This window comes from Lepeophtheirus salmonis, chromosome 13, assembly GCF_016086655.4.
Source record: "Lepeophtheirus salmonis chromosome 13, UVic_Lsal_1.4, whole genome shotgun sequence".
Taxonomy (NCBI): Eukaryota; Metazoa; Arthropoda; class Copepoda; order Siphonostomatoida; family Caligidae; genus Lepeophtheirus; species Lepeophtheirus salmonis.
Window position 1 is genome coordinate 28795145 of NC_052143.2, and position 18919 is coordinate 28814063.

Genomic DNA, 18919 nt, shown 5'->3' on the forward strand with positions numbered 1-18919 from the left:
CTCCCCCTTCATGCTAAAAAAATATTGGTAACACCTCCCCCCGCCCCCGTCAACTGGACGTCATACATGTACGATCCTCATGTAGATCAGGGGGTCTCAACCAGTGTGCCGCAAAGGCAGAGGTATTTTATTATTTTATGGATATTATTAAGCAAAGCAAATAAATAAAATTAAAGTGGGTGGGTAATATCCCAGTTGCTGCAAAACCAATGCCTATTGAAGGTGTTTGAGGCATGTGAACAGACAGTGGTCTTGTATTTTGTACAATATACATGAAAAAAAATTAATAAGTGCCATAACAGCTGAGCTGCTCTCCTTCCAAACATTCTTCAAATTGTCAGTGGGACAACCTTAATTTTAGGTTTTTTTTAACATGTCGATATTTAATATGATTTGAATCTCTAAATATACAGCATTAAGCACTAGTACATAAAAGAATACGTTAATTTTCGCTTTTTCATAACAACATGTTAGGTTTGGTACTTATTGATTTGAAAAAGTGTGCCTCGGAAATGTTTTGACAATGACAGGTGCAATATTATTACTACGCAATTATTCAGCAATGATTTTCAGTTATCGTGTTAAATTTATTGGCATCACAAATGACGGCGTTGGTACTCCAAATACAGGAATATAACGATGGAGAATAATCGGTAAATCTATATATATCGTTAATACATAGGATATTAGGGGAAAAACAATTTTAAATTACTACATTTTTTACTTTTTATGCTAAGTGCAACTGAACTTTTGTTATTTTCAAAACAATAGATCAAAAATGACTTTTGTGTTTTAATCTTACACTGCTTCCTGATGAGGAAAATTACTGTTCAAGCTAAGTAATGACAAGAACAATCAGTTTTTAGCGAAGAAAACGTGTTTTCTTTGTTAAGTCTGGGACTTTTCAGCCAACTGTTATTACATTTACCAAAAACCCCGAAAAAACAAACATTCTTGATATACTATAGGTTGGGCATCCTTCGTAGAACAGGTCAACAAACATTCCGACAGCGGGGTGAGCTCCCTAAGAGCTTGCATCAACAAGAACTGCAGGATGATCCCGGCTGATCCTGAAATCAATACTGAAATCAATTCAGGCAAAGGATACCAAATTTGTTTTTCTTCAATCAACAATAATTTATTTCAACACTTTTAAAATTACATACCTTGTAATATAACAAAAATAAAAAGCTTAAAACACACAATTGAACATTTTTATTTAAATAAAACAATACTACATATTATATAATGATAACTTGATTATTTGTGGATAATACGTAAGAACTAGCCAAAACTCCGACTATAAGAAAGAGCGATACCTAAGTTAAAGTTTGATCATGGAGTCTAATCGTAGATAAAGCAAGGGTTCCCGTTTTGTTTCAAAATAGGCGGAATAATATTTTGGAGGGAAAATTCTGAGGGACGACTCTTTCGCTCGGACGATCCCAAAAAGATCCTACATCATACAATTATAGCAATAGTACAATATACCCTTTATTCACTTAAAGCAATTAATGACACCACAAATGCCCCGGCGGAAAACATTGTCAAGGAGTGCGTGAAGGGAAATTTCATCGATCAAAAACAAGTGTCATTTTCTCAACTTTTACTTAAGATAGAGAGCTCAAGTTTGTTTTGTTTTGTAACTAATTGATTATGCTTTAATATATCGAAATATGAATTAATTTCAATCACACGACCGTCATTTAAGATTGAATTAGTAAGTGTTCAAATTTCAATGAATCACCTTGTATAGGGAAAAGTACCAGGCATCCTTTTTCTAATAGCATTGCACAAGTGTGCCTTCAGTTCTAAAAGAGAGAGACTCTCCTATGTAGATTATTCATGAATGATTAAAAGGACAATATAAAGAGAGAGAAAAGAATTTGCTATAATGTGCTATAGCTCTGTTAAATTAAAATAAAACATTCTGTAATTCAATAGCTCAATCTTAAATTTAAAAAAAGTAGACGAAAAAGAAAATAGTTTGACAATTTATGTCCGTTTATGTATGTAAATGTAGTTATAACGTCCAATAATATAAAATTATATATGTATATATTTTTTTAATTAAATCAATTTATAAACGGATCTACGTAATGTAAGTACAAGAGTTATCATGTTTTTAACATGTGTAATAAAAGTTAAACATCCCTTATGATTTTAATTGGTCAAAAGATTGAAATTGTATGATGAACACCAAAATAAAAGACATATCCACTTACAAAACATTACTAATGAAAAATCAAAATGATAATTTAATGAATACTTAAATGTGTTGTCCGTCAAGACAAAATCAAGCAAGAATGATTTATTTCAAAATGGAATGAGGATAACATTTGTATTTTGTGAGGAATGATCTTTAATTTCTATTAATAAATAAATTCTTATTAACAATTTAGAGGCTCTGCAAATTGGACTTGTAGTAAACAAAATATACCTTCACAATAGAAAAATGATAAATTGACAGATTTAAATTAAAAGGGTCTATTTTGCGGCCCATTTAAGTCTCATAAATCAAATTAATAACTAAACTATAGGTGAAATTCTTGTATGACATCAATTTGAATAACATACTTATAATTGACTCAAATATGTCTATGAATTACACATTGCAACAAATAAAAGTGATGAAGCACCTGCAGGCTCAAATCCACACTTAATATTATTTATTTAAGCCCTAGAACACGAATATGACCATTAAAACATCCAACATTTACAGGTTTGGCCTTTAAATTCTTCTGTTAAAAACAAGTTTTTAAGCTATACCTACAATTTAGTGCCATATTTCGACATGAATGTAAATAACAAATTTATACAAATATTTCAGCATTTGAAAAATGAATTATTCATTACTTTATCTTTATTTTAATTAATAAAAATTGTTTTTTACCAGCAAAAAAATAGATGCATGTGAAGGACTTACTTAGAAGCTAATATCTTTTTTATTTTTTCTTCAAGTGCTTTATATCTTTGCTGAAGTTAACGACTTCAATTTAAAAAAAATACCTTTAAAAAGGTAGATTTCGATTGATTTTTAGTCAATTTAGTTTTAAATATAATAAACTGTTTAGGTTACGTCAATATAGATTATAATATTATTTGTGTATCAGCTCATAACTAATAATTTATATCTAAGGGGATTAAAAAAGTTAATAGATGCTTCATATAAAAAATAATTGATTAATCAATTTCTCAAAAAAAAATAAAAAATATTCTTTGGATTTTAGATATATTTTTATCTTTCACTACTTCTCAGGAGTGTTTATTCATCCCTGAGGTTGAAATGTCCTTGTTGTTTCTTGAGGATATCATATTATTGCTTTACTTTCAAAAATATACTGGATATAAAATATTTTTGTGACACTTTTGCAGGGACTTGTGCTCTTTTGTAGTGTAAGTCTCGCTGTCAATGACAAACATATCATGAGAATAATAGTCAGAAACAATATTTAATTGATAACAATTCGGTGGAAATATTTTAACAAATTATCTTTTTAAAATTAGAAAACAATATATATGAGGAATCACCATCACATTTTTTTCTATTATTTTTGGGTTATTTGGCATAGTGTCCGTGCACAGCAAAAACTGTATGTTTTGCCTATCAACAAAATATCATGAGCCTAAAGCATCGATAAACTGGGGCCTAAAACTAGAATTTAATTACAATTTCATCCCCAATATTTTCATGTTTATGCAAGCAAACGACATCTGAAACAAAAAAACAACATTTTTATATTTATACCATGTCTCTAATTGTAAAAATGTCATAGCAACAACAAAAAAGGCAACATGTAAACGATCTCCTCCGTACTGGTATCGGTCCAAGAAGACTACAAAGACCGTTAGCATCTCCTTACAGACTGCCTACAACATCAAGAAGTACTTTACAGTCCCATAAATCTATGAAGAACCAACTTCTGAAGCAACAATATGATTGCCTTCTGGCCGGCTTCCATGTGGCCCTCCTCCATCCCTGACCTCAACCCCCTGGACTAAGCAAATTGAAGTGTATTTGAGAAGAATATCTGCCAAACCTCTCCTGAAAATTTGAACTCACTCCCAGCTGCCATCTTGAAAGTACGCCATGGACACGACCTTCATCGTCAAGAGCTGCCAATCTGTTCACCGGCGTGCCTATACTGTTCTTGCTTTGGAAGTAGAACCTATTGAATAAATATAGAGTGTGGAATTTTTGAAAAGAAATACCTCATTTACTATGTAGTTTAACTTATAATTCATAAAAAATAATGTAAAATTGGTATGACAAAATAATAAATTATATTTTGTACAAAATAAAATTGTTCAAGCGATATTCAGACATACTCTTAAAATTGATGTACCAGTGAAGAATATGTAAAATAAAAATGAATGTGTCATTTTTAAAGAGGCTTTGCATAATTTCTAATAATATTTCACATATCCATTAAAATCATCGAATAGAAAGCTCCATGACGAAAATATAAAGATTGACAGCAAATGCGTAATAAATGCCGCTCATTTTTCTTTGACTCCATTGTTTAAATTAATATTAATTTATATTGAACTTAATTATGCGTAGGGGAGACGAGGAATGTTGTAACTTGATACATATATATTATGGACGCCAATAATTATAGCAAAATATATCAATTTTGTCAACATACATATTTAATTTGGTTTTTATATATTTTACTATATTTTTAATTATTTTGCTTTAGGTTTATATAAATTATTTAAATAAAAAAATCAAAAATTGTAAACTTTCAAGAATAATTGAACAATATTAAAATCAGAAGACTATGGCAAACGATTTTACATAGCAGGTAAATTTGACTTTAAATAAAACAATTTATGATGGCAGTTAAGACTTCCTATGATCTTTTTGCGGGGAAAAACTAATCATTCCTGTTATGAATCGACCTTACCGTCGAGGTAAAGACGTCCTCCTCGAGCAAAGTAACAACTTTTACTGTACCCAGTGGTCCATTATGAACTCTTTGAATTTTAATCTTCAACAAGATATAATTTATTAATAGATCTGCGTTTGAGCTCTCTTAATTATTAATACATCTGCCCTTACAGCAATTACAGCTTTGTGCTGGCTGACATAACTTTTAAGGGCCTCGGTGTTTGGATGAAGGACACACCAGGCCTTCCCCTCAATATGCACCTAAAAGGTGCATTCGAAGGGGATGAAATCAGGGGCCAAAGTGTCAAAAAGAGTTAAAAAACAACTCAAAAGACTCATTTAAAAGAGTCTTGCAAAGAATGACATGGGTTTCTTTCATTGCGGGTCTCAAAAGTGTATTGTTTGTATGTTGTCCAATGCTACTTCATGAGTTTTAATTTACAAAACCAACTAAATAATAAATTCAAAAAAATTTAAAAAAATCATTAATTAATTTCTTCTTTAAATAGGCCATAAATGTAGTAAGATTTTTTTCTTTTTTTAATTAGAGTTAATTGAGAAGTTCTACCGGTACACTGGAACTTTGGCCGGATGAAGGGTAACAGTTTTTAATGGCACATAATTTGTTTTTTCATAAAATAATTATCAACACCTAAACACATCTCTTGATCCATGATAGTTTTGAATTTGGTAAACTTCAACAAATTAGCAAACACTCTAATGTACACGTATACGCTATTACTAAAAAGATACCTTGATTGTTAAAAAACATTCCTACGTCATAAACATAAAAGTAAATAAAACAATGGTCATACATAACATAACAATATGTATAAATATTGGCTGGTATATTATTTCTGCATTTAATAAAATATTACTAAGCAATATTTTAATTATAGATGGGATCGGTGTATTGAAAAAACTAAGTTTAACAATTAGAAAAGGAAATACAGTTGATGCGTTGAGTAAGACCACTGATAGCCTATCTGAAAGAATGTTTCACAATTTTTTTTCCTACTATGGCATGGGGGATATGATCTCATATATCAAAGAACTACTTAATATGTAACACTTAGAAAACAAGTCATCAACACAATTCTATCTAAGAATCTTCTTTGATCTTCTAGATATTGCATGTGTGAATGGCTATATCGTTTATAACATTATATATCCAAATAAGTTATCGTTTCTTGACTACAAAGTTGTGATTGCTAAGAGCCTGATTAAACATTATGAAGCGCGTTAAGGGAAATCCAATCGTCTAGACCAGTGAAAAGAAAAAATGTAGTATCTATTGTAAAGGACAATCATGGGGGACATTTACTGGAGTTTGAAGAAAAGCGAATAAGTTGCCTATTATACAAGCAAAAATATACAAAATCTCCCTCTATGCATTTATTTGATTAATCAATTTTCCATGGTCGAATTTTTACTTTTTTGAATTAAAAATAAAAACTATATCTATTGAATTAATAAATGTAAAGAATTTAACTCCATGGCGTAGTTTTAATATTTTAATTATACATAATAAAAAAATATCTTTCGTACCCAGAGGGATAAGTGTCCCATCAAATTTTTTGGCGAACCTATTGAAGTTGCTAAATATTTTTTTATAGTTCTAATATGAATAAAATAAATTATTTCTAATTATCATTGATTTTCTTTTCAATTCTTGTGGGTCGGAAATGTGTAGCAAAGATTTTAATTCAGGTGTATCATATGTCTTACTCTCTTCTTCTCTCACGCTTTTAATTAAGGATTTTGATATTATGAAATATATCTAATTCATTTTAAAAACTGTGGATAAATAATATTCTGGGCGTATTTAAAATATAAATATCATCTGCTATGATTGACTTATTTGGCCACCTACCAACTGATTTGAGGATTTTTTTGTTTCTTATTTTAGGAAATATTTTGTGATAGAATAAAGCTCACGACGTGTGCAATGATACAGACATGAGTTATTCCCGTAGGGAAGGGTGATCGTTGCCCAAGATTTCTAGCATACATGACCTTGCCCATCTCCCTTTCAATGCGGTGAAGTCGCCCATTCCAATTCGCAAAAAACACTCCTAACACATAATATTTCCACTCCCAATGCCTGACGTTTGGGATGGTATTTTTGGGTAAAATTATTGGGTGATATTTTCTTTTTTCTGTATTGAATAGTCATTGTCTTCCCGGTAAGTGATGTAACGCCTTGATTTATGTAATTGTGATACACATTCAGCATAAACTACTGGTTGTCAATAGAGTAAATTGGATGAATTTCGGGCATATGTAATTTTCGTTGATAGTTGTTTCTAGGTTAATGTTTTATTCGATCTGTAGTATATAATAGACAAAATATTAGCGAAAGTGAAAAATAACTTTTTTTGAAGGGGGAGTTTATTTCAGAATAACGCTTTTACTTCTCAATATTTAAATTGGCTTATAAAGATTCTTAAAAAAGTCAAATTAATAACTTGTCTCTCTATGAACTAATCCCTCTAACAATTCTTTTACTATGTCATATAGTTTCTTAAGCAATGTGATTGATAACACAATATATCTCTTTTCGCGTACCTATGCTCTACAATATAAGAGGATCCATTAAATGAGTTATTAAATTGTATAGAGTATAAAAATTAATTTGTAGTTTCAAGAAAAAAAAAACGAATTCAATTTAGTCAATGATATATTCAGTCTCTATCATCATGTATTGTTCGACCAAGTTCTTCAATTTCGGTCTAATTTTGCTGGGAGTCTACTGTCAAACCGTCTTCACTTTTAGTAGAATATAAATGACATAAAAAATAAAGGAATAAAATTGACATTATTTTTTTCAGACATGGATGTTCCAATACTTCTGGTGCCAAAGAGTTGTAGTGACATCAAGCATTGCCCTAAAGAAAGCACTTGCATACAGGGTAACTAAGACGATATACTGTGGAGGAAATAAAATTTGATCCCTTGCCGATTTTTTAAGTTTACCCACAGATAAAGATTTTCTATGGAATAAGGTCCGGAGACTGACAAGGCCCCTCCATTACCTTAATGTGTTCTTCTCGCCATTCTTTTGTTATGTAGGCTGTATGAATTGGTTAATTGTCGAACTGAAAAACTCCTGCAATATACCCTTAATGCCACCTCTCTCTTAAATCCCGGAAACCCCAATTCAATGTGGTAACCAGTGAACATATACCCTAAGACTGGTATATATTTTTATCTACTTGTTCATATTTGTTATAACACTAATTTGTAAATTCAAAGCAAGGCTTAAAAACTGTTTATAAAAATAACAGGACCGATTTAAAAAATGTCATTCAAATAAGTAGTCTTCTTATCGACTTCAGAGAGGCGTAGGAATTCTTTTTTATTCGGCCAAGATTTCCATTTCCATTTTCCCCTCCTTAAATTCTTCATGGTATCACACCTGCCATAAATGAATTGGATTATCCATTGTATTTTCAAACCGTCTGCATGCAGCATCTTCCACCATTCCCATAATCTTTAGATACTTCCTTAAGGGAATATGTCCTTTAATGAAGTCCATTATAATTTTTATAGATGCTCTCCTGTTTTTAAAAAGTTTCCATTCCGAACAAGGGCCCTCCAAAAAATAATTTGCTTTCCCCACGTTGTGTTTTCTACCCATTCCCGTTTCCATGTCTTCCCATGTACTTATTAATCCCAAATAAAACTGTACTTTTTGGAACTTCAACCTTAGATTCTTCAAGTACAGTTCCGCCATTCTTGATAAGCCCATCCTCTTATTCATTTCCGGCATAATCCCAATGACCTGTTATCCAAGTTATTGTAACCTTCATTTTCAAACCTTTTACTTCTTCTATTACCCTAACTTGTTGACCCGTAAAGAAGCCTTCATTTTTGGCTATAGAGCTAATAGCAGCCTCACATTCCAGGAATATTTTGATAAGCATTTGAACAAACTTTTCCATATGATGGAGAGCACGTCATCCCTTTAAATACCCTCATTAGGAAAACTCACTACTCAACCCGTTTTTAGTGCCCTGCCCTGAAGGAAGTATCATTTGATCAAGGTTTACCTTTGATTTAGTAATGTCTTCCTTTTCTCTCAACAAAGAATCACGTTTAAAAAATTATGTTTCGACCCCATGCTTGTTCTTGGTTATTGTTGTGGTGTTCCATATTTAAGACCAAAGACTTCAATCCCGTCCAGTTCAGTCCTGCATATTAGTCCTAAAAACTTACAAAGATTGTTCCTTCATGTATCATTCAACTTTATTTATTCTTTTTTATTAAGTTCATGAAGAGATAATGCTAAGGACTGATGGTCTCAAGGACCGGTCCCAAGGACTGGTACTATTAATGCTAAGACTGGATTGAACTAAATAGTTAAAGATTAGCACAACACTACTCTTGGAGTTATATTCAACATGTTTCTTCCTTAAAATACATTTTTTGTTCATATTCTCTCTCTCACTGTTAATTAAACCTACCAATGAAATTATAGACTGTTATTTTCTTCGAGAGTGGGCAAACATACAAAATTGGCAAATAATCAAATACTTATTTTCTACACACTACTCATATGTAGCGGATCTTTCATAAATATGATTATTGTGAGGAACAAATATCCGACAAGTTTTAATTTTATTATCTCAAAAATAAGTACCCATGGAACTTAGTACTCTTTTTATAATACTCTTGAAAAAATTGTATATACATTTTTCGAGTAATGTAATAGTCAATGCATTAAACTATTTAGTAAATGACATAATATTGACATTATATATTACACTATAGAACAAATTACAGATTTTGAAACGTCTACAACCCACTTTAATGATTATTATTTATAACGTAAAAAACAAAAATGATCATTTAGACTTTGATTTGACCATTAAAGGTTTAAAAAAAAAATACTTATTGTGTTTTTATAAGTTAGATCCATATTTCTAAATGAAATAACGATATCGATAGAAATGAAGGTTCAACTCACTTGATAAAAACACTGCATCATTTAAACAATTAATGACTAATTATGTTTGCTTATTTACATTTCTTAAAAAAATGTGTTGAATAGTTAAAAAATATAAGTAAAATGAAGGACCTTAATTAGAAACTAATATTTGTTTCAATTATTTGTAAATTGCTTAATATCAAAACTGACAATAAAAAATAAACTTTATTACAATTAAATTATATTAATTTATTAAAGTAGATTTTGGTTAAATTTTTCAAATAAACTTTTAATTTTTTCTAAAGGAATATTCCATAAATATAAGCAATGCAAGGTTGCATGAAACGATTTCCCAGATTAAATATATAAATTCGTTGATAAAATTAGCTACATGTCCAATGAATACATCTTATCGACTCCATTAGTGAACATCCTTTTTTTTAACAAAATCAATGAACCGGTAAAATATAAACACCAAAAATAAAACGTATTTAATTACATGATAAACAGTTAATTGACTTTAATAATTACGTCATTTGAACTTGGTACAACTATTTTATTCATTTTTCACTCTAAAATACCAATTAAAATCTGTAGAATACTTTTATAAATATAAAACATCGATAAAACATCTCTGTTTTAAAATAATTTGAACAATATGCGTTTTGTGTTTCAACAAGATATAATTTGTTATTCTTATAATAAGAACATTCAATTTGTATTTTAATAAAATTTTCTATGAAACATTCATCACATGATGCAATTTTGGTAATCAAATTAGTACTTATTATTTTTTTGATAAGACTGCTGCGTTTATTTACTATAACGATACAAAAATTTTATAATTTTGTACCTAGCCTTCTGTTCTCACATTGAAAAAAAGAAAAAGAAATAAGAACACTCCTAAGGAATCAGAAGGAGAAATAAAAGAACACCTTTTAAGCAAAACAGTTTAACAGCAAATTAGATTAAGTAAACCTCCATTAAAATGGCTAAATATTCAAATAAATCCTAACAAGCTATATTCAAGATAAATGAAGAATTTGATATAGTCTGATTTAATGTTTAAAAAGCTACTGACAAGTATTGAAAACAAAATGTAAAAAAAAAAAAAAGACATAATACTCAGGGGTGTATAATATTCCTGATCACTAACGGAGGGTTAAAATATTGATTACCTATAACACTTACTGTAGTAATCGACTTAATCATAAATAATTTTAATACATTTTCCACAGAACCTTATATTGCTGAAAATATAGTTTGATTTTATAGAGCTGTACATATATGTATGATATTAAAAAAAACATAAAACAGACTTAATGCACGTCTTTATTTTTAAGTAATGTGTTGCAACTTTTTCCCTAAAAATAACAATAAAGTCAGCTCTAAATTGGTTCATTCTTCCCTACATGACCTATAATTCTTTTCTTTTAAATAAAGAAAAATTGTTCATCAAAAAACAAGGGATAATTTGAAATCTACAAATCAAGGTTTTTTATCATTGATTAGGGAAAGAAGAGTAGAAAAATTGACAGCTGACAAAAAAATGCATTCTTAATTTTTATTTTCCTCACGTAATGATTTTTCTTTTCTAATCTTTTAATAATTAAAAATAACATTCCAGGGATTTGCTTTTGGAACGCCTGTATTGCCCCGGAGCACGAAAAGTCATTGCACTATAATGATTTACATTGGAACCCTGATAAACCCAAAGATAAATTAGGTAGTACAAAAAAACCAAAACATACTCATAACTATTTTAATTAATCAATAATTGAATTAGGACTCATAGGACTACCTCAAAATCGTCAACTATGCAATGAAAACTGCGTTTTCCCATTTGAGTATAATGGAAAATTGCACCATAGCTGCATCAAAGACAACTCTCACTTCTTTTGGTGCTCAAAAACTCAAAAGTATACAGGGGTTAAAACTCAATGTGATCAACACTGTGAGGATCTAAAAAATGCACATCTTCCACTTCTTGAAGACTATCTATATAATTCGGACCCATATTATCATGGTATAAGAGACGATGATGATCCACATTTGATGAAGTCTCATCATCCAGACGAAACATATAAAAAGAAAATATCTCATCACGAAACCCATAAATCCACTACCTCTAAAGAAGCACCAAAACCGACACCTATGAGTAGCAGCATTACCAAAGCTAGTTCATTGGGCCATAACAATCCGGAATCTATTGCAAGTAAGAAATATTTAATCCATTAATATTAACAATATTATAATAATTTATTTTAATTTGAAATGAACCTCTTTAAATCTTGGATAAAACTTTTCGATACCTTAATCATACATATCGGCAGATATTCATTTCGTTGACTTTATTTTCAGTAGCTGTCATTTCAACGAGCCTTATTTCATGGAGGTTTTCATATATGAAATACAACGTTGCCTTGTGGAAAATTGCTTGCAATTAAACTATATTAATAGTGACTCATCAACTGATCTGTTTTATCCATAGATAGTTCTTGTCCACCTAAGAACCCGTTGATAGTTTTCCCATCTACTAATGAATAGCCCTCATATTTTCCCAAACTGCAACACAGTCACAAGGGATTTGCGTACAATAACCGTAGGATCTAGAACAATAATTCTTAATCTTGTCGGAGGTACTGAACCCCACAAGGTTCATATGAATATTCAACGAACACTTCTTAATTGGTCAAGTGGAACGTGTCATCATAAATCATGTGTATTTTGACCTCCACTGAATCCCTGGGAGTGACTCACCGAACCCCTAGGGTTCGATCGAACCTAGGTTAAAAACCACTGATCTAGAGACAGGTTAAAAACTAACGCCACCAATTCAAATAAACCCCTACAGAATCGCTTACGCTCCAGGTTAACGGGTTATATAGTATAAACTTGGGCCTTTTTGCAGATAATCTACCAACACTGCTTAAAGAAAATAAATGCCCCTTATAACTTATTCAATGTTTTTATTTTACAATGGCAGCCTCGATGGCCAATATCTATGTTCAATAGTATTATGCAGATGATACTATCTACGAATCCTTAGATCACTACATAAACAGAGTGACCGAAAGTCTTAGGACAATTTCAACAGCCAATAAAGAACACAAATATTTATTTACCGAAACATCTTTTTACCCAATTGCAATTAATGTAAAATTTCCTTCAAAATGAGTGCCAGTTTATTACACATGGTCTCCATTTGCGGCAACTACAGCTCTCAGACAATTCAAAGCTACTTTACAATCAGTACGGGTGGCCTCCTCCGACAAGCTGTTCAATCCAAACACTATGGTGGCCTTCAAGTGCTCAATGCTGTAACAGGAAGTCAAACTAACATCCCTTTCCAGAATCGAATAAATGGAGAAGTCCATTACGCTGCACTTGATTAGAGGACTTTTGTCGATGCTCCGACCTAGCACCCGGTAGTTGTGGATGTTGTAAGCCGGCTCAACGGTGAAGTTCTTCTTGTCAGTCCAAATGATTGAAACTTGAGTACTAAAATTGGTAAATTTTAGAAGCACTTTCATTTGGGTCAGCCTCTTGGCCATTGTTGCTTCACTGAGAAGCTACTGCTTTTGTAGACGACACATCTTGATACTCAGGTCCTCTTTATCTTCGACCTCGATGGGTGTGGGGGTAGGGGTTTATGTCCTCATGGACCTCGAACGACCAATCCTGGGCTTATCATCGATACTCCCGGTCTCCTTGTATTGTTTGATCGTGTAGTGGACCAATAACTTTGAGACATTGAGGTCTTTTGGGCTTTGTTAATGGATTTAAAGATTTTCCCTTCCAAATGAAGCGAAATGGGTTCATGATGTCGTTGTTAGAGGCTCAAGAATACGTTTTGGAAAAAAGTTTGTTTTTCAACAAAAACAAATGGAGGTTGCGTTAATCATATCCAACAAACACTTGTCTCGGAGAAATATGAAGTTCAAGTTGGTGTCCTAACACTTAAGTGTGACCCTGTATAGTATATTTTCAATTTTCATGAAGGCAATTCTTCAACAACGATATCCCAGTAGGGGGGCAATATTTCTGCGGACAAGCCGTAATAAGCTTTGTAATATTAGACTACATAATTAGCTATAATCAATGTTTCATTAACGATACTTTCTCGTCTTTTGAGTGAAATAAGCTTTGGTTGCTGTTTAATGATAATTATATGATGATTACACATTTTTGTGACATGAATTGAAAATATTTCTCCCCAGACCCTGTTTTATCAGAATTATGTTCTTTTTCAAGATCACGATCATAAAACGATTCACCGTCTGTAGAATACACTCTGTCAAAAATATATTTATTTTACGTATTGATAGAGAAATGTATAATCTTGTAAATAACAAGATGATCCTTTATACCTGAAATCATTGGAAGAAACAAAAAAACTTGTCCATCAAAAGGGAAGGTTGGAATAATTTTATTTATTAAGGAAGATTTTTATATAGATATAGATGTAGGGGTCCCAAAATTTTGACTACCCTCTATTCCATTCAAAATCACCTGCTAAAGTCGTCCTATAAAAAAAGGTATACCTCGTGGTCCATTGAAATCTGAACACTTACTAGCTCCAAAAAGTAATGAAGGTTGAGTGATTGAAATTTGTTCATATTTCAATATATTAAAGCATGAACAATTCTGTTTAAAAAACTCTGAACAAAAAACAAACTTGAGCTCTCTAGCTTACGTAAGAGTTGTGAAAATAATACGCTGTCAGCAAGTCCAACACGTGGAAAAAGAAGAAAGTAATGTAATAAAGGCCAAACTGGACCCGGAGGAGTAAAAGAAAACATCCCAGCACAATCCTCTCAAGGTTCTAAGGGTTTATGTAAGAGATCTCAGGATTTCATACAAGACTGTCCAGTTTTCTATCCAAAAAGGGGGTAGAAAAAGTCTTGTGAGGTTGGAGAGACCACTTTTGACACCAGCAATGAAATAAATCATTCTCCTCTTTTACAAAACTCATTTAAGTTCTTTTTCCTCACTTAATACCAACCCTGATACAAATGCCCTCCACTACACCTTTTGGGTGCATGTCGAGGGAAGGCATGTAGTGTCCGTCATCCAAACTTCAAGGCCCACAAAAGTACTGTCAGCCAGCACTGAGACGCCATAGCAGAGGACTACATCTGCAGTAGGTGCAAGGACTTTTACTGCCCCCTGGAAGCCATAATTGCCTCTTTTTTGACTGCTCGAGGATCCTTGGAGTCCGTACCATCCTAGAGGGGAAAAATAAAGATGAATACGCGGTATATATGAGCATACTAGACTGGATGATCATTATCTGAAGTCAACATACATCCCATTTTAAAATATATTTTTAATTTCACCTGTTTTTAAAATAGTTTACGCTGTTCGATGTAAAGGTGGAAGGCTTATTATAGGCTTCAAAACTTTTATTCAACGAGTATTACTTTATTGAAGAGGTTTGACGACTATTGGTCCAGGAAAGTACATTATTAATGTTGTTGTTCGACTTATTTTCTTTTCTTTTGATAACACCGACCCCATATGTATATATATATATATATATCAATAATATCAATTTAATAATAATAATAATAAACCGATTATCTTGCATAAAAGATTCTTAAAGTTTTACTAAATTAATTCAATATATTGCCTGAGATAAAAAAACTATACCTAATATTAGTGAATATGATCATTTTTAGAGAGTATGTTGTAAAATTTGGGACATATTTTAAGGACTGATAACAGAGACAAATTTAAACAGGAGGTGTTGGAAAAAAAAATACCCACTTAAATGAGCAAAATCTTATTATCAAATTTGCTTATTATTTCCTAATTACAACGATATTTTGTACATCTCAAAGAGGTTGGAAGACAACAATTTGAGTTACCTGATTTTGTGATGTTTTATTTGTTATTAAATTCCATTGTATTTTAAAAATATCACTTATTCAAGAAAATATATTGCCAAAATGCAATTTAGAATGATATTTATCAAAATTGAGTTGTGGGTTTATATTTTTATTCTTTGACAAATTATCGTCAATTTCTAAAATGTAATTATCATATTTTATCCGGCTACAGTTGTAATTTTCGAAGATTTGACCTCATCCAACAAATTTGATTACACACTATGCAACAAAATTCAAGTCTTGGGTGCCCACTGGCTAAAATCCACATTTATTAATGTTATTTTAATCGATAAAAAACAAATATGATCCATAAATTGCAGAAAGTTTGACAATGAACACTAGAACGACGGATAGAACGACCATCTTTAAACGATGGTGAATATCTAAAATGATTTCCCTTTATTTTTTGAATTAGTATCTGTAATAACGTTACGTTTTTCAAATGATGATTTATCTTGTACTTCCTTCAAAATGTTTTCTTGGCTAAACCAGGCTGAACACTTTCGATTTCCTATTTTTTTGTGTTACCCTTGACGACATACATTAACTCTCCCAATAAGTCAGTTGATCTATGTTTCTTAAAAGGCGGGAATTGAGTCACTTTATTGCATCCTGGGACTTTTTTAAATGTTAAATATATTCTAATTAGTTGTATATAAATACATTAATAATTAAAATATTCAACAAAACTATTTTCCGATACGCTCTTCAAAAACTTCAAGATAGTCATCAGAATCAGAAGAACTTAATTAAAGTGCTTGGATATAATTGTTTATCTTGTTCTAATTCGAAATAATCCCGTTCTGAGTCAAAGTACCTTGTGTACACAAGATAATGCCTTATTTCTTCAATGGATATTTTTTTTGGTCATCTTTGCACAATAACGGGTGGAATCAGCCAGGTTAGTTTGGCAAAATCTATTTTTATATTTTTACAAGAAAGGTACAGGATTCCTTTCTAGAGTTTTTCATTCATGTTTAAACTTGCTTTAGCCTGCTCTTACACAAAGTGAGAATAAAAATATTATGTGAAATGATTGGATATCAAGTGTGATGATAGTGTTCACTATTCGAGCAAAATTGATACTAATTTTAATTTTGAATTTTGTGTTTTTTGTACTTTATAAAATTAATTATGAAAGTTAAGAACTTATAAACAAATACTATCAAGAAGATTCTCACAATATTTTATGGAATCCCAAATGGGTATCAAAAATTATACCCTCGTCGTTCTATTGTTAAATCCTTTTGTTAAACCACAATTTTAGAGTCTAATTTTTATTTAGAGCCTTATTTAGAAATGAAATGCCTGTATAGATGAAAATTAAAAGAAATACCAATTGATAAAAAATATTATAGCATTTGAAATATAAGATATACAGTTCCTACAAAATTGGTCTAAGTATACAAAAAACTAATTAAATGAAAGAATTTATATGGAAATTAGATATTTTTTTAATTGCATTATGTCATACAAATAAACTTAGAATAAACCTATTTAAAAAAAAAGTTATTGTAAAAAAACGTTCGATTTTGATTATTTTTTTCAGTTTAACTTTTAATTATATTATATAGTATTAAATAAATATGCAGTATTAAGTTGCGTGAAGATATTTCTAAAAATATACGATTCAGTCAATTATTTGACTAATTGTAATAAGTAAAGAATATTTTATAGGAAGGAAAAGTTCCGAGAGTAAAAATAAATAAGTCGTTTAGATGACTTAAATCTAAGGAATACATACTTATAAAATAAATTGAATATAAAACAAATTTAAATTGGGGTTAAACTTCCTTCCTGTAAAATTTAATATTAATTTTACAGTATACTTAGTCAAATGATATACTTAATTTAAAAATAAGTTTGAAACATTTTAACGCTACATAACATTCTTTTTTTTATTAAATATTACATAGGAATAAAAACTGAAAAAAAAAAAATCAATCAAAATTGGGATTTGCTTCTTTTCTTAATTTTGTTCAAGATTGTTTTTATCTTGACACACCTGTATATTGTTTCCATTTTGTAAAATTTAATCCATTTATATTTTCTTTGTTTAGGTAATGTAGGTCGCTGTATTCAGAAAGTATTTGAAGTCCTTTTTCGGAAAAAAATACCAAGCTAAAATTTAATGTTTGTCGTCTTGCTATAAATGTACAACTAATTTCAAAACAGTTTGGATACACTTAAATAAATGGTTTATATACATAGACAGGTTATTTTCTTTTACAAAGAGTATTCAGGATTATTTATGCAAATCTCTTGTTAAGATTCATGAGTATTTCTCATTCATTTTTATGAGATTGGATACTTTTGAAAGTATTTTAAGTTCCATTTCTAATTTTTCTAGTACATGACGCATTGATAACGAATCAGTTTTTAATGAGTGTAAATAGTAATATCATTTTATATATGAATATGTAAAGTTCATTAGCAAACCCAGTCACTTCCACTTTTTCTAATTTTGAAAAAATTAAGAATATTATGCCAATATTAAGTATGGTTAATGTTCTAATAATATATAGCCAAAGTACGCAATAAATAACCTTGAAAATCTAAAAAGTAAAAGGTCGTTTCTAGAGAAAATTCTGCATACATATATCATTTAGAATAATTCAGAATCTATACATTTATATATGAGAATATGGAATTATGTATAACCATAAAACTAAAATATGTAACAATTTGAAATTTAGAGATGCATGTAATTTGACAACTGCTAAATCTGATGATAATTCTCAATTCATATGGAACAGAATAAGTTCATTTCTGAGTTCTCCAAAGGTTAGAACATAGAGGGAATCAAAAGAGTTAGGAGTTTCGTATTCCAAAAGGGACGACAGGATGAAAATTCATCCACGTTATTTTGTTTAAGCTTCCCATAACGTCATTGTACCGTTGAAAAGATAATATGACGTCATAAAAAATTTAGATTTAAAATCGGTATCGACATACTTAGGCCTTTGGGCCGATCTAAACCGAATTTTTCTATGAGACCAGTCTATATCGAACTCTTTTAATGGACGGAATAAGTTCAGTCCAACAAAAATAACATTTCGACCCATATGTTATACCATCAAACAGCTATTTCAATATATTAACCGTCGTAGCTCATGGAGAACGCACTCGGAAGAAGTTATTCTCTTGAATTCAATGTGTGTACGTTCGCGCCTAGGTGATTCCTAGAGAAAAAAAAGTTTATGG

The 18919-nt window shown here is 30.7% G+C and overlaps 1 protein-coding gene across 4 annotated transcripts in view; it reads left to right on the top strand.

Annotated features, from left to right (window-relative positions):
• Nucleotides 1–7511: 7511 nt before the first annotated feature.
• The window catches only part of LOC121128237 (uncharacterized), a 30656-nt gene continuing 19248 nt past the window's right edge, over nt 7512–18919 (top strand). For 3 of the 4 annotated variants that reach the window (XR_005868109.2, XM_071892844.1, XM_040723814.2), the window contains exons 1-4: nt 7512–7669; nt 7726–7806; nt 11452–11550; nt 11611–12039. Coding sequence is in view for 1 of the 4 variants with exons in the window: in XM_071892845.1 (XP_071748946.1) it covers nt 7570–7669; nt 7726–7806; nt 11452–11550; nt 11611–12039; nt 17776–17840 (774 nt within the window). In the remaining 3 variants the exon portion in view is untranslated. Of the gene's footprint in view, nt 7670–7725; nt 7807–11451; nt 11551–11610; nt 12040–17775; nt 17926–18919 lie in introns of those variants that run through there. The other variant, XM_071892845.1, reaches the window with a different exon arrangement.